Source organism: Salvelinus namaycush, chromosome 34 (genome assembly GCF_016432855.1).
Source record: "Salvelinus namaycush isolate Seneca chromosome 34, SaNama_1.0, whole genome shotgun sequence".
NCBI lineage: Eukaryota > Metazoa > Chordata > Actinopteri > Salmoniformes > Salmonidae > Salvelinus > Salvelinus namaycush.
Genome location: NC_052340.1, coordinates 34,322,856 through 34,338,884, shown reverse-complemented (window position 1 = coordinate 34,338,884; position 16,029 = coordinate 34,322,856). Strand labels below are relative to the sequence as shown.

The 16,029-nt window shown below is 43.7% G+C and overlaps 1 protein-coding gene across 3 annotated transcripts; it reads left to right on the top strand.

The window, feature by feature from the left end:
- The first annotated feature begins 3,842 nt into the window (after positions 1-3,842).
- Positions 3,843-16,025, top strand: LOC120028368 (calcium-binding protein 39). 3 transcript variants are annotated; one of them, XM_038973589.1, is made up of 9 exons: positions 3,843-3,961; positions 7,458-7,618; positions 8,877-9,041; positions 9,635-9,753; positions 12,242-12,410; positions 12,552-12,611; positions 13,043-13,108; positions 13,482-13,625; positions 13,733-16,025. In XM_038973589.1, exons 2-9 carry the CDS (start codon positions 7,505-7,507, stop codon positions 13,919-13,921), a joined length of 1,026 nt encoding a protein of 341 aa, XP_038829517.1. In that variant the 5' UTR covers positions 3,843-3,961; positions 7,458-7,504; the 3' UTR covers positions 13,922-16,025. The 3 variants fall into 3 exon arrangements, with proteins under 3 accessions (XP_038829517.1, XP_038829516.1, XP_038829515.1); XM_038973588.1 differs by having other exon boundaries at positions 3,843-4,014; XM_038973587.1 differs by having other exon boundaries at positions 3,843-4,019.
- Positions 16,026-16,029: the final 4 nt, after the last annotated feature.

The window sequence follows — 16,029 nt, the reverse complement described above, 5'->3', positions numbered from 1 at the left end:
CTTATTTTATTAGTGGGAATAGTTGGGAATAAATTCCCTGAATTAAACACATTTTTAGCTGAATTCCTGATGATTTTACAGTCTTTTTGACCAAAAACTAAACTATCTGTTGCTGACCCCTGTCGTAGAAGGAGACAAAGGTAAACACAGATTGTGTGTGCGTGTGTGCGTGTGCGTGTGCGTGTGCGTGCGTGTGTGTGTGTGTGTGTGTGTGTGTGTGTGTGTGTGTGTGTGTGTGTGTGTGTGTGTGTGTGTGTGTGTGTGTGTGTGTGTGTGTGTGTGAGTGATACAGACAGTCCCCCTATGTGAGGAGAAGGAGAAAGAGAAGGCCCTGTTGGTTAAAGCCAGAGAGAGGACCATGAGATACTTGAAGGAGGATCTGGCTTACTACCATGAGAAGGTCACCAAAGACCTGGGATCCCTAGGCCAGACCCTGGACAGAGCTCTGGTGCTGAACCAAAATGAAGAGGAAGCTAAGCTGGAGGAGAGGATTGATTTTGAAAGGATGGTTAGGAGGTTTGGGAAGGGTGAGAGATTGATGAAGCCAGCGCTAGAGGTTGCAGGAAGAATAGACAGAGAAAGATCAAGACACCCAAAAGTAAAGAAGGTAATGAATGGCAGAAGAGCCGGCCAAATAGTAAAGGTGGCAGAAGAGGAAGAGAGTGAAGGAGGTCAAAATGCACAGCCAGTGAAAATTGACAAGGAAACCGCTGCGGAGTTCATGGACAAGGTCCAAAATGTGTTTGTAGGTTTTGAGAAAGTACAAGACATCGACATGTGTCACATGATCAGAAAGCAGATCAAGCAAGACCAGATGATGTTGGATGCTTGGAAGCTCCAGCAGGAGTTAGTCGTGGGCTCTTTCAGAAACTACTGGAGAGAGCTGGAGGAGGGCATCGAACCCATGCTGGACAGAGTGCAGAAAATAGCCGCTGTGGAAGTTGAGGTAACACCACACACCACAGCATGCTGTAGGTCAGCTGGCATAATGGCAAGAACAAGGAGGGAAGAATAGCATTCAGGTTTCTTTACAACTCACATTGTGCACTATAATAGCCTTCAGTATTGCCGCAGTATTTTGGATTGTGTTAACTCACGTTGGAGGCTTGTTAGGTCTTTTTAAAAATGCATTGTGCGTGTTATGTTTAGCCCAGCCAGGTCACCCATTATACAAGTCAGTATTCAATGTCCATCCATGTCTGAGGATGTCAGGAGATGACGTGGAAACCAGCCACTAGCCACCAGCCACTTCGAATAGGTTTCGGTTTTGCTAGGGTGTTGTGGACAGGAATGGCAGATAGGTGTAAGCATCTGATTCCGAAGGTTGCAAGTTTGAATCCAGCGATAGAAAGTTGTTTTTTATATATTTTTTTAAGCCTATCCCAAACCTTACCCTTACCTTAACCATTTGGAGTTAATGACTAACCTTCAACATTTGGAGTTAATGCCTAAACTTAACCTTAAACATTTCAAAATTTGACATTTGGAACAACTTTGAAATTTGACGTTTGATAAACATGGATGAATGTCTAATTCTGACGTGAGACTGTGAGAGTTGGTAGGTTTAACCAAATAATCTAACCCTGCACCTCTGTCTCGCCTCTCATGCAGAATGACTTCGCTACACTTGAGTCAGTGGTAGGTTGTTTACTGCGTTCATACAGTATTTATACAGACATATATGAATTACTGATTCATTACTGCAGCTGAAATATTCTCCCAGTATTTGAGACCTGTTAGGTTTTGATATACATGTACTCCCAATGGACACACACTGGTTAAATTACCGTTGTTTCCATGTAATTTCAAGAAGATTATGTTGAACCAACATGGAGTAGACGTTGAACTGACGTCTGTGTCCAGTGGGCTGTATCTTGTCACTGTGATCTTGTGATTAATAATGTGAACTAATCTTATACCTCTAATCTTCCCATCAAGAGTCAGAACTACAGGTCACCTGCTCCAGTGACTATGACCTCCTTGACCTCTGTCCCTCTGACCAATGCTCCACGGACCGATATGCTCCAGACTACAGCCACTGCCCCCCTCTTCCTCCCCGTTCGCATCCCTCCCTCTAGCCTCCAGATCACCGCCACTCCACCCCTCCCTCTACCCCATCGCCTGCCCCCACTGAAGGTTCCACTGCCCACCCTGGCATGGCCGCAGACCACCCATCTGCCACCCATTTCCACCCAGACTGAGGGAGGACAGACAGGCAACACCGACAGGACTGGAACCCCTGTACTGGTAAGAAGCCTGATAAGAACCAGGCTCCCTCTCTCTCTGACTGTCAGATCCACACACACGGTGTCACATAGAGGAAAGCTAGTGTAGATCTGTCAGATTATAGCTGCACTGGAAAGATGTTTCAATGTTGTATTATGTTTCTCAGGACACTAATGGAGATCAGACAGGAGAAAGCAATGAGATTGATGTTGAGGTAAAGGAGATTATCATCCTGCCTGATGAGATTGATTATGTCGAGGTAAAGGAGATGATCATCCTGCCTGATGAGATTGATTATGAGGAGGTAGAGGAGATTATCATCCTGCCTGATGAGGAAAGGTTCCAAGTGAAGCAAGAGAAGAAGGAAGAAGTGAAGGTAGAGGAGAAGAAGGAACAGGAGAATGAGACAGAGGAGCGGAAGAAATACCGCAAGACCCTCAAGAAGAGGTGAGATTTAAGTAGACAGAAGATAATTATATAGTGGAGGGAGGGAAAAGCTAGCAGACAGACGGACACATAAAAGGAGATAGTAAAGGATGGTGTGACCACAGGAAATTGGTGGCACGGGAGGACGGGCTTGAGTTAATGGTTGGAGCGGAATCAGTTGAATGGTATCAAATAAATAAAACACAGGGTTTCCATGTTTTTGATGCCATTCCATTCGCACCCTTCCAGACGTTATTATGGACCGTCCTCCCTTCAGCAACCTCCACTGGGTGTGACTCACAATTTTCAAGTGTTGTAGTAGTGTCCGTATTGTTACATTCATGTCAGTGGTTACTGTCTCCCTCACAGGTTTATCAGATGTCTGAGCAAGATGTTTTGCTGTGAAGGCTGCTCTCAGAAATGCTGCAACTGAAATCTTCATCACACTGCAACCAAAGACCCCAAAAACATGCACACACACACACACCAGGGATTTATTTCATCCTATTTTTCAATAAACATAAAATCCCATCCTGTTGTTTGTTTTGTTCAGATTGGCAGCTCTTGACAAAAAAATGAATATTTTGTCCAGGGTTGGTTTTGGGAAGTCTCCAAAGCTTGTAGAATAGAGTGGTCCTATTCATTCATTACAACTTTATAAGATTTAGCCTCTTCACTCTGGGAGACCTGTACACATTTGTCTCCTGGAGCCAAGAGGCTTTATAAGGTTTTGCCTCAAGGGGAAGACAAGTATAAAGAGAAAAAGCTTGCATGCAGAATTGCTCACCAAACATACTTTTTGTCTAGGGTGTGTGGATTCAACATAGCCCTCTTTAGTTGTGTGTGGATTCCAATAATTTATATATACACCACAGGACGTTGGTGGCACCTTAATTTGGGAGGATGGGCTTGTGGTAATGTCTGGAGATGAATGGTATCAAATGCATCAAACACATGGTTTCCATGTGCTTGATACCATTCCATTAGCGCCGTTCCAGCTATTATTATGAGCCGTCCTCCCCTCAGCAGCCTCCTGTGATATACATACAGTATGGTTTTATACATAATTGGAGTCATTCATGCACTCTTCCTTGTGCATGAGCGCCTCCCTTTGGACACCCGCGAGGCCCCATGTGCAGATGTTATAGCGTTACACGACCAGCGTGGGGCGGTAGACCACGATACCCAACACATTGCTAACCAGTCGCACTCGTACAAATAAAAGAACTAGGAAATATACAACATTTCAAACAAGGGGAGGCGACAAATAAGGAAAACAAAGGAGCTTCTAATCCAACGGGACGAACCGGTACATAGTCGTTAGCGTTTCAGACATCCGTGGAGAGTGATACGATCGAGTTTGTAAGGTTTGATATTGTATTTGTCATTTGGATGACACAATTAGCTGGCCTGCCTGCATTGGCCAATGATGTTCGCTAACGCCAGGCAGTTAAGTTATCTGTCTAGCTATCGACGTTAGCCAGCTAGCCGAGGCCTGTCAAAGCTTTCAAGCGTTTCACGTTATTTGTTAGCTAACTAGATATTTGCTAGCTGCTACACACGAGACGTCCAAGACCTTGAACATAAAAAATAGCAAGCTAATTTTGTATCTTCCTAACTATCATGAACTACAGTAGTTAGTACAGTAACTAGCTGGTGCTGTTATAGCCAGCTAACGTTAGCTAGCCAACTAACTAACTAACTAGATTTCTAGTTAACGTTAACTAGTCAGACAGCATTGCCGTTGTGATAGTTAAGTTAGCAAGCGAGTTAATTAGTCATATTTAAAGGCCTGTTGTGTATTTAGGCCTCCCGTATGGACCACAATATGAGACGTCAGTTGGCAGGATTGCACGACTATTGTGGACTCTACCTAGCAGTTTATAACTAGCCAACACGAAATATTCTTCACCACACACCCTATTTTGAGGCTCCATGGCATGGACAACGAGGGCGGTTCCCTGTTTTAGCGCTTGCTGATGTTAGCTAAGCTACATTAGCAATGAGCGAGTGATGCAAGGATGTTTTGGTAGTTCATAGTTCGCAACTGCACAAGTTAGCTGTCTTCCAACTTGCTAGCTACACTACTCTTCTTTCCAATGCTAGCCCGTACTACTAGTTATATCAGGGACTAATACCAGTCTAGTAGGCTACCATTATCGCACGAGTTGAACGTACTATTAACGTTACCAAAATCATCATGGAAAAGCACCATGATTGTTTCCAAAGACACTCGGCTTGCTAGTTGGCTATGTATGCAATCTGCACAGATACAATTGTGAATTCGTTATTGCCTATCTAGCTTAACCAACAGCTTTAAACATTTTACATCTGTTTTGTCCGCTTATCTACATCATTCTAATAACTAAAGGGGGTCACGTTGTAGAGCGGAGTTGCCCAAATTCGGATCTGGGGCCTCCCCTTGATCCACGTTTTGGTTTTTGACCTAACATTACACAGCTGATTTAAAATAACCAACTCATCAAGTTTTGATTATTTGAATCCACTGTGTAGTGTTATGACAAAAAGCAAAACGTTTGTGAAACCCTGGAGTAGAGGAGTGCTGCCTACATTAATGAGCTTTAGCCTGCGAGTGAAATATGGATTGACCACTTGGTGAAGTCGAAAGGTGCCCAGAGATTCAGTTCAAACCAGGGGCAGGTAGATGTCTGCGTTTCTATTTTAATCTGTTAACATGGGACACATCAGATATGACCAGGCTAGGTCTTGCTTTAGTGCTGGTTGGCTATATTCTAAATGGAGATGCCAAGACAGGTCAGAGACTGAGCAAGACTGTGCAAGAGTTTGCGTTCACAGGTCAGGGGAAGATCACATCTGGAAACAGGTTGCCAAAGTAGACTGACAGACTGGGCTGGTACATCACCCTGTGTCCACTACATTCTGGGAGTAACTTCACTGGTCTTGACTGTACACATAACAGTGCTATTGGAATCCATGTTGGTTTTTGATAGCTGAGGAACGCTCAACTTTTCTCTTTTATATGGAGGAGGAGTTGATTATTGATAACAGGCTGTGTGATTTGATGGCAACAACATTGAGTTGCCATCAAGCGATACTTTTATCGACTACAACCACCTACTCTCCTGATTTGTGTTGCTCAACTCCGCGTGAATGTGGTTGTGCCAAATTCATCTATTTTACGTAGTACATCAAGGCTGTTGCGTCTCCAGTTAAGCAACAACGAGGAAAAAGCAGGTTGTATTCAATGAAAGTATAAATTTCACTATTCCCCGTGAAAGAACCACAGTTAGTTACAAACTTAGGTACATGTAGGCGTTTTTAAGAATTTAGATTTTTACAAGTATCGACTGAGGGGACTCAATGGTGTTGCTGTCAAATCATTCGACCTGTTATCAATAACTCAACTCCTTAATATGAGAACGGACTTGAGTGTTCCTCAGCTATTTTGGACAAGCTGCCTTGTCATGGCTGTTCTAAAATGGGGGACATTTTCAGTAAGTCTCCTTTCTGCACCCTTTACATACAAACAGCGCACCCATCTCTCTGTGGTGTGAGTTCAACCCTGCCTAATTAGACAAATTTAGCACCACTGATGTCAGATTGACACCTTGAACAACGGTGATACAGCATAGTACCGGGGCGGCAGGTAGCCTAGTGGTTAGAGAGTTGGACTAGTAACCGAAATCCCTGAGCTGACATGGTAAAATCTGTTGTTCTGCCCTTGAACAAGGCAGTTAAGTCACTGTTCCTAGGCAGTCATTGAAAATAAGAATGTGTTCTTAACTGACTTGCCTAGTTAAATAAATAATAGATAACCCCACCCATGTCCTAGTCCCCTACTAGCAGTAGGAGACCCAGCTAAGGCCTGTATTGTGAATGGGTGAGACATGGAATGTGGCAACTTTGGGGGCCACAATCTGAACACGTCATGAGGGGCCGCAGTTGCTCGCTGGTCTGCACACCCACTTTTTTCATTTGGAAATTCGAGGGCTGCCAGTTGCCCATCTCTTGCCCTAGATAAAAGCTCAGTGAGAGAAGGCCTGACGCATCCCACTGAGGGGCTCATGCATTCCCCCGGCTCTCACTGCTCTAGATACGGTTATAAGCACCGTACAGTTTGTCTGGGGAGGGGTGTGTGTGTGTGAGAGGATATGTGGTGGGTTTGTGTTGTTTACACTAGTGGGGAGAGGCTGGAGAAGGGGAGAAGTACCGGTAAATTGAGTTTTCTGTGACCTTAACAACACTAGAAGGGGTCATGTAGAGGCCCGTTTAGAGTAGGGTAGGGCAGTGGACGTTCTACCTCCTGTAATCATTGACTACCACTGACCAATCAGTCATGTCTCAATGTCACCTCCCCTTATGATGCAGGTCAGTAAACCAATCAATAAGATCCATAGTTAAAGTAAACACAACTCCTGCAGTTAGCCTGCCCTTTCAACAACCTCACGCAGAATTAGAGTAATGCTTAATATCAAATCTCAGTATGAGGGTGAGAATCAACATTTTGCTTCTACCTCTTTTAGCTGTTTCCTGTCTTCAGATCAATCTGTTTAGCCTGCCCCTCTACAACCTGTTGTTTCTTAGCACTATGAATCTTGGAGTCAGTATGACTTATGAATTGTGAGTGAGTAGTTTCTTGGTATCAGTATGATTTATGATGAATAGTGAGTCACATTGTTAGTGCCTTTACTGATTTGGCTCCTCCTCACTGAGCTCTCTGAGTCAGTACTGATGCAGTTTGGTTTAGTCTTTCTCTGCAGAGTCCTTTCTTTCTCTCTCATTTATCATCTCCAGTTTATATTTTCTCTCTTTCCTGTGGATAGGTAGGACTGTGCACTCGCTGCTTGGTCGACCACGGTAACTCACCACCATGCCGTTCCCCTTTGGCAAGTCCCACAAGTCGCCGGCGGACATCGTCAAGAACCTGAAGGACAGCATGACGGTGTTGGAGAAACACGACATCTCTGACAAGAAGGCTGAGAAGGTAAACAACCGACACAAACACACACTTACACACAAAGACATACAGACAGTACCTCCTAGTTACACCTCTCTCCCACTACTCTAACTTGATTAGTGACCTCAGAAATTCTATGGAAGCGATGGAGTGGGGAATTTCAAACGCCTCACTCTAAGAGTTTGAATTGACTACAGTGTAAATAAATAAATAGGCAGGGCTCTCCAACTCTGTTCCTGGAGAGCTACCCTTCTGTAGGTTCACACTCCAACTCTGTTCCTGGAGAGCTACCCTTCTGTAGGTTCACACTCCAACTCTGTTCCTGGAGAGCTACCCTTCTGTAGGTTCACACTCCAACTCTGTTCCTGGAGAGCTACCCTTCTGTAGGTTCACACTCCAACTCTGTTCCTGGAGAGCTACCCTTCTGTAGGTTCACACTCCAACTCTGTTCCTGGAGAGCTACCCTTCTGTAGGTTCACACTCCAACTCTGTTCCTGGAGAGCTACCCTTCTGTAGGTTCACACACCAACTCTGTTCCTGGAGAGCTACCCTTCTGTAGGTTTTCGCTCCAACTCTGTTCCTGGAGAGCTACCCTTCTGTAGGTTTTCGCTCCAACCCTGTTCCTGGAGAGCTACCCTTCTGTAGGTTTTCGCTCCAACCCTAGCTGTAACTAACCTGATTCAGCTTATCAACCAACTAATTATTACAATCAAGTGCGGTAGATAAGGGTTGGAGTGAAAACCTACAGGACGGTAGCTCTCTGGGAACAGGGTTGGAGTGTGAACCTACAGGACGGTAGCTCTCTGGGAACAGGGTTGGAGTGTGAACCTACAGGACGGTAGCTCTCTGGGAACAGGGTTGGAGTGTGAACCTACAGGATGGTAGCTCTCTGGGAACAGGGTTGGAGTGTGAACCTACAGGATGGTAGCTCTCTGGGAACAGGGTTGGAGTGTGAACCTACAGGATGGTAGCTCTCTGGGAACAGGGTTGGAGAGCCCTGGTGTAACGTGGTACCTGTGTTTCGAAAATATATATGAACAAACATTTTTGCCTGTCATGTTTGACTAGAGATGTTGGTCCCAACAACCTGTTGAGGGTTTCCTTTCATAACAAGCCTTCTCTAGACTCTGAAGAAAGTGTATGATGGGATAATTTCAGGACAACATGGGATGGTGGGTGTTAGGGGTTAGCTAGGTCATAGGAAACAGTATGGTGACTGATGGAGACCTAGCTTATATAATGTAGAGAGCTCATTTCATCTGTGTCTGGCTCTGTGTGTGTCCAGGCCACAGAGGAGGTGTCTAAGAGCCTGGTGGCGATGAAGGAGATTCTGTATGGCACCAATGAGAAGGAGCCCCAGACAGAGGCGGTGGCCCAGCTGGCCCAGGAGCTCTACAACAGCGGCCTGCTCAGCACCCTCGTAGCTGACCTGCAGCTCATCGACTTTGAGGTGAAACACTTTTACACTGTGTTTGTTTGTCTTTGGGACAGATGCAGGGATATGAGAGATTTCTTTTGAGATGCTGACTAGAAAGGTGGGTCTCCTTTGGGACGGAGTGATATAGATGAGAGAGACCGATTTATGTCGATGTACAGAAAGAGTCAAGACTGACTGTTCTGTCTCTTCTACTGGCACATGGACATGCTTTCACAGGGACATGGTTTTTTGCTCACTGCAATATGTCTGGCCCATGGTGGTGTGTAGACTTCACTGAGTCAGTGTGGTGTGATTCTCCTCTTCCTCTTTGACACGCTCAACCTCCACATCCTCAATTGGTCTGTGTCATTCTCACCCATCAGAAGAGACATCTGTCTTAGCTATTCCTGCTATGGGGAGGCTGAAATTGATAATGGGTGCAAAAACAACGCAATGATACTAATATGAAATGTTACGATTCACCAATGGTGAATCTGTTTTTATCACCATAACATGTACAAGAACATTGAATTCAGAATTTAAGTTCAGAAAAACTTTATGGCTGACCCTTTGTGATTTTTAACACTTTTCTGACATTGCTTCATGTCATTTCTGTACAACATCAGGGTAAGAAGGATGTAGCTCAGATCTTCAACAACATCTTGAGGCGTCAGATCGGGACGCGGACGCCCACGGTGGAGTACCTCTGTACTCAGCAGAACATCCTCTTCATGCTGCTCAAAGGGTGAGGCCTGGGGTGCCCAAACTTACTGTCATTTACAATGTTGGGGTGTAGTGTTTTTGAATTGGTTACCACATTGTCGTCTCAATAGAAAATAATGAAATCCATCGAAATAGAAAGATAACTATTGCAGAGGTTGACAGAAACAGCCGATATTGATAGTAATAACTGGAGACTTAACAATGTCCTACATCAGGGATCATCAACTAGATTCAGCCATGGGCAGATTTTTATTGAGCGGATGGTCGGGGGACAGAAAATAATTACAAATCATTTGTAGACTGCAAATTTACTGAAAGAAACCCAAACAGATGTGTTTCACTAATACACAATCATTTCAAACCTTGCTTACATTTGTGTACAATGTGTCTCTATTGTGTGGGAATACTTGAACAGATTTCTTAAATTAAAAACACTTGGAGCTGATTATCTGGTGTTTTTACAGTCTTATGCCCCCCCCCCCAAATAAAACAACTCGTGAGCCAAATTCCATTGGGGAACCCTATTCTATATCTTATTTCAATGTAATTTACATTGTCGGGGGGGGTGCTGCGTCTAGGTTTGGGCGATATTACGATAACATCATGATGTGACAGACGATGGTTTATCTTATTTGAACTTGACTGGCACTCCGCAGTAGAGAACGGAGTCCCGCAGGGCAACACACAAGTGATGCTCTGCGTAATTAGCCTATTCCTATTTGCTATAGTCTATTTCAATATATATATATGTGTGTGATGCAGAACGCAAGAGAGGAATGTAGGTCCGACAGAATGGATCATTATTTTTTAAGTACCGTACACTCCTGAACTATCTTGTGCTTAGCTGTTTTTAAAAAGCGTAGCCTGTATTCTCTTCTCTCTCCATTTGATAGGCTATATGAATGACTGTTGGCAATGCTTCATTGTTTTATGTATGGCTTTCTTCCGATCAAACAATGAATGTAAAGGAGTTCCATCTCAAAGTAATTTTTTTCGCCTAAAAACACAAGTTAGCCAGAGGACTAATAATGAGGGAGAACAAAGCATATCAATATCCTATAGAAACATCTAATGACCAGTTTAAGCTTATTAAGAAAGAAATGATCAGTGCAGACCATGAATATCCCTCCAAGTGAGGTTGAAAACCAAATGGCCAATAACCTATCCTTATTCCTCCTACTGGTCTATCATAAGCTTTACGACAACTTAAAGTTAGGAACATTAGCTTATTTCCCAAAATATTCTAGCCTACGAAGGAGTTGTCCTGAAGTTGTGGCTTTCATAAATAACACAAATGAATGTCTATAGCCTAAGACTAGGCATAGGCTATTTTCAATCACAGCTTTATGATAGATAGAAGAAACAATATTTATTTTCCTATTTTATGAGGCAATTATTATCCCGTTGTGAAGACAGTAGACTGTTTCTATCCAGCCCATGATGTAGTCCTATAACCTACACTACATGACCAAAGTATGTGGACACATGGTCGTTGAACATCTCATTCCAAAATCATGGGCATTAATATGGAGTTGGTCCCCCTTTGCTGCTATAACAGTATCTACTCTTCTGGGGAGGCTTTCCACTAGATGTTGGAACATTGCTGCAGGGACTTGCTTCCATTCAGCCACGAGCATTAGTGAGGTTGGGCACTGATGTTGGGTGATTAGGCCTGGCTCACAGTCGGCATTCCAATTCATCCCAAAGGTGTTCGATGGGGTTGAAGTCAGGGCTCTGCAGGCCAATCAAGTTCTTCCACACTAATCTCAACAAAAACAGCCCCAGACCGTTATTCCTCTTCCACCAAACTTTATAGTTGGCACTATGCATTGGGGCAGGTGTTTCCACTGCTCCAGAGTCCAATGGCGTCGAGCTTTACACCACTCCAGCCGATGCTTGATGCTTGTGTCCGGCTACTTGGCCATGGAAACCCATTTCATGAAGCTCCAGACTAACAGTTCTTGTGTTGACGTTGCTTCCAGAGGCAGTTTGGAACTCGGTAGTGAGTGTTGCGCTTCAGCACTCGGTGGTCTTGTTCTGTGAGCTTGTGTGGCCTATCACTTCACAACTGAGCTGTTGCTGCTCCTAGACATTTCCACTTCACAATAACAGCACTTACAGTTGACCAGGGCAGAAATTTGACGAACTGACTTGTTCAGAAGGTGGCATCCTATGACTGTGTCATGTTGAAAGTCACTGAGCTCTTCAGTACGGGCCACTCTACTGCCAGTGTTTGTCTATGAAGATTGCATGGCTATGTGCTCAATATTTATACACCTGTCAGCAACGGGGGTGGCTGAATCCACTCATTTGAAGGGGTTTCCACATACTAGTGTAGCTCACCAAGATTTTTGTTGTTGTTGGGGGGGTTGGCCAATAGGGGGCAATAGCATCGTATGTCAATGTTTTATGGGTACATAATTACGTTAGGACTAAAGTTGACATCGCCCAACCCTACTTGCGTCGTAATAACGGGATACCTCCTTCCTATTCAAATGTCCACCTGGTAGGTACGAGTCTCCAGAGATCGCTTTGAACTGTGGCATCATGCTGAGGGAGTGTATCAGGCACGAGCCACTGGCCAAGATCACCCTGGGGGCCGAGCAGTTCTACGACTTCTTCAGATACGTGGAGATGTCCACGTTCGACATCGCTTCAGACGCATTCGCCACTTTTAAAGTGAGTTTTCCAAAATGACTGCCGTTTTTCTCAGAACTGTAATATCTCAGACCCCCTAGGACCGTGGGTTTCTTGGGACTTAGCTAGAGGGCCTGCATTTGAGCTCATTGGTTAAAATACCTGTATGTTTTCCTCTTCCAGGACTTGCTAACGAGACACAAGATTCTGAGTGCAGAGTTCCTGGAGCAGCATTACGACAGGGTAAGTCCTCCACATCGTGCTGAAATGTAATCCGGCGAGAACACATCTCCATGACGCGTTTCTTTGAATGTTCCTTTTTCTGAATAGCAACCTGTCCTGGTTAACGGAGCTTTTTAAGACTGAGGTCACGCCAGCATAAGCTGAGTTTATTTGCGCTAAACCCCAGCCTGACAACGGAGTATTTCAGAGACATCTAAGATCCATGAAAAGTATACCAGGGAATACGGAAATTACCTTGGCAGCACAGTACTCAGTACCTAACATAAAAACCAGGCAGTTGACACTGTGGCTGTTTTGAATACAAGGCAGCTCCCTGTCTATCGGTGTGGGAATATCACTAGTTGGCTTGTCACCGAGTTTGCAAACAAGCAGATGCACTCTGAAATAGCGCTTGACATTCACTATGATTCTTTCTCCTCCCCTCCCTCCAGTTCTTCAGTGAATATGAGAAGTTACTCCACTCTGAGAACTACGTGACTAAAAGGCAATCCCTCAAGGTAAGAACGTTGGTCCTGTTGTAGTAAACAGCTGTCATTTGTATGTATACCTGTTTTTGAGGGCTAAGTATAGATGGTCTCTTACATGGTTTGGTTACTGAAAATATCACCAAGTTGACTGATGTCAGTCTGCGGATGGAGTAGGTTTTAGATACATTTCATCTGCCTGGTAACGTCCTCTTATTTTTGCCAATGCATAGCAGTATCTTCACTTTGCCTTGTGTAAACCCAACTATAATGACTATCTATTTATATAGTTTTAGCTGAATCTTGTCTTTCAAACCTGGCATTTAAATAAATTAATACTTTATCACCTACCACAGACTAATTGCAATTATTACTTAATGTTTTTTGTCACACTGAAACAATCTAGTTACTGGGAGAGCTTCTTCTCGATCGACACAATTTCACCATCATGACGAAATACATCAGCAAGCCAGAGAACCTCAAGCTAATGATGAACCTTCTTCGGGACAAAAGCCGCAACATCCAGTTTGAGGCCTTCCACGTCTTCAAGGTAAAATAATTTAAAAAAAGAGACTAGCACAAGGTTATAGCAGGCGGTGCAATTTGATGAGTTTAGTTAGATTGTAAGAATAATTTGTCCTCTTCCTTCCCCTGTAGGTGTTTGTGGCCAACCCCAACAAGACACAGCCCATCTTGGACATTCTTCTGAAGAACCAGACCAAACTCATCGAGTTCCTCTCCAAGTTCCAGAACGACAGGACGGAGGACGAACAGTTCAACGATGAAAAGACGTACCTGGTCAAACAGATCAGAGATCTGAAGAGGCCGTCCCCCCAGGAGGCCTGAGGGAGGGGCTTAAGGGGTCCAGACAACATCTGGATAATGGACTCATCAGCAGCTGCTGCTGTTCTGGTTTTTCCACCATTTTGAGGAAACAAAAAATAACGCGCCCACATCAAGTCATCAGGAAGTCTCCCGCTCATTCTGCTGTTCAACGCAACGGACATAAGATTTTGTTTCACGATTTTTATTTCCAGTATCTTCTTTTAAAAAGATGAACATAAGATGCTGCTTGTTTCTTCCACATTAAGACATGTGGAAGGGTAACATCAACAACACAACAAAGGTCATTCAAACATAGTAACAACGAAATCTACATTTGAGTGCTATGCAGACTTCTGACACACACGTAGTGCTATAATATCAGCATAAACCTTGAGATGAAAAGGTACTAGCAAAGTGAACATTGGGGTGTTGGTTGCATGCCTTGTTCGAATGTGACAGATCCATGGCTGTACTTGGGGCTAAACGCTGGCCCTGTCTACTTAGTGTCACAGTCTGCAAAAAGCACATACCAGCTACAACTCTTATCAATGCTTTCATCGTATACAGCAGCAACAGTGATACATTTTAAAATGGGCTCTCCAATGGCCTCATACCGAACCATGCAGCTATTGGTGTGTTGTGAAACAGCACAAAGCAAATGATATGGGTAAAATGCTAGATATTATTTCGGTACAGGCCTGACTTGTTCTGGGACAGGGTGAACATGTACATATTACTTTTATTTTTGCTTTGTAGATTTTGTTGAAACATTGACACATGAATATATATATTTGACCTTAAATCAAGTTTTTCGGTAATTCTAATCAAATTCATTTTTAAGAGAAAATCTGTCATTTTTTTGCATTTAATTTTACTGCTGAATTTAAATGGTGGCTGTTTTTTCTTTGTACATTATGTCCAGCCAGGGTCAGCTCTTACATTGTTAACCTAGAGGACATTACTAATAATTAGTACAGCTGGGGAATGTAATGGTATTAGCCCAGATCTCTTAATCCTCTTTTCTTTCCGTCTGTGTTTTAGTAACTCAGACGACTAAAATGTGCTGGGGTGCCAGAACAGTGGGATGGAGGGGAGGCCTGGAGGGAATGGGATGGGGCAAGGTGCTAACTAAAACATCAAGCCTGTGAGTTTGTGCTGAGCAGCCAGCCAATGGTCGCCTTCCCCTGCTCAGACGTTGCATGGATCAACCAATGGTTGTGTGCTACGTCATCCACTGAGAGATTGCTATAACATATGTGGTTAGCTGATACATAAAACATATCCTATACAAGCATTGTAAGATCTGGCAGGTGTCAGCAATGCCTGGGTAGAGCAACACGCCCTTCATCACCCAACTGGAATCTGATTCGGGGGGGGGGGGGGGGGTTGAAGGGGATTTCATAGAATCGCAACATTCTTCCCCCCACTTATCCACTCTGGTTTATTATGATATTCACTGCTTTCTGGTGGTGTAGGGGTGTTGCACCATATCTAGTGAGCTTCAGGAGTTGACAATTACTTGGCACATTCAAATGTTTCCCCTTTACCACCCAGTTTGAGCCATTTTCATTGGGGTTGAAATTCCAGTACAATTCCAGAGCATTAAGTATGTTCTTTGGAGATTGTTTAAATGTTTACTTTACACTGACTGAGCTAATCTGCCATTTGAAACACCATATTTATTTGAGGGATGGAGTTGATTGGATGATATGAATATATTGCATATATACCACTCAACAGACATGTTTACTTGCAGTGAAGGATATGGTCAGAGAGTGATGTTGAGCCAAGTGCTTTTGACTGAAAGCTCAAGATATCCCAATAGATGAGATCAACCATTTCATTGTGCAAACCAACAGAGACCAGTATTCCTTAATGCATATTTAAATTGCATGTTCCTCTACTGGCTGCATGGTACTCTCTACAAGCAATGTTGTACTGGAATTTTCTTTCAAAAATAACAAAAGAACATTTGAGATAGCGAGATTATTTGGCTATGTCTGACCTTTAACCTTTGACTCCAGTCCCAGCACATTGAGTGTGTGGGTGCTTTCAGTAGTGTCAAAAAGGCTTTGGCCTTACAATCTAAACATAAATAAATGAAAAACATTTGGAATAAATTGAACCTT

What these genes read in the sequence shown, in the direction of transcription:
- LOC120028368 (XM_038973589.1), top strand. Translation starts at nt 7,505, where the DNA reads ATGCCGTTCCCCTTTGGCAAGTCCCACAAGTCGCCGGCGGACATCGTC. An exon ending in ACGCATTCGCCACTTTTAAA is followed by an intron (nt 12,411 to 12,551) that starts GTGAGTTTTCCA and finishes TTCCTCTTCCAG; the next exon opens with GACTTGCTAACGAGACACAA. An exon ending in AGGCCTTCCACGTCTTCAAG is followed by an intron (nt 13,626 to 13,732) that starts GTAAAATAATTT and finishes CTTCCCCTGTAG; the next exon opens with GTGTTTGTGGCCAACCCCAA.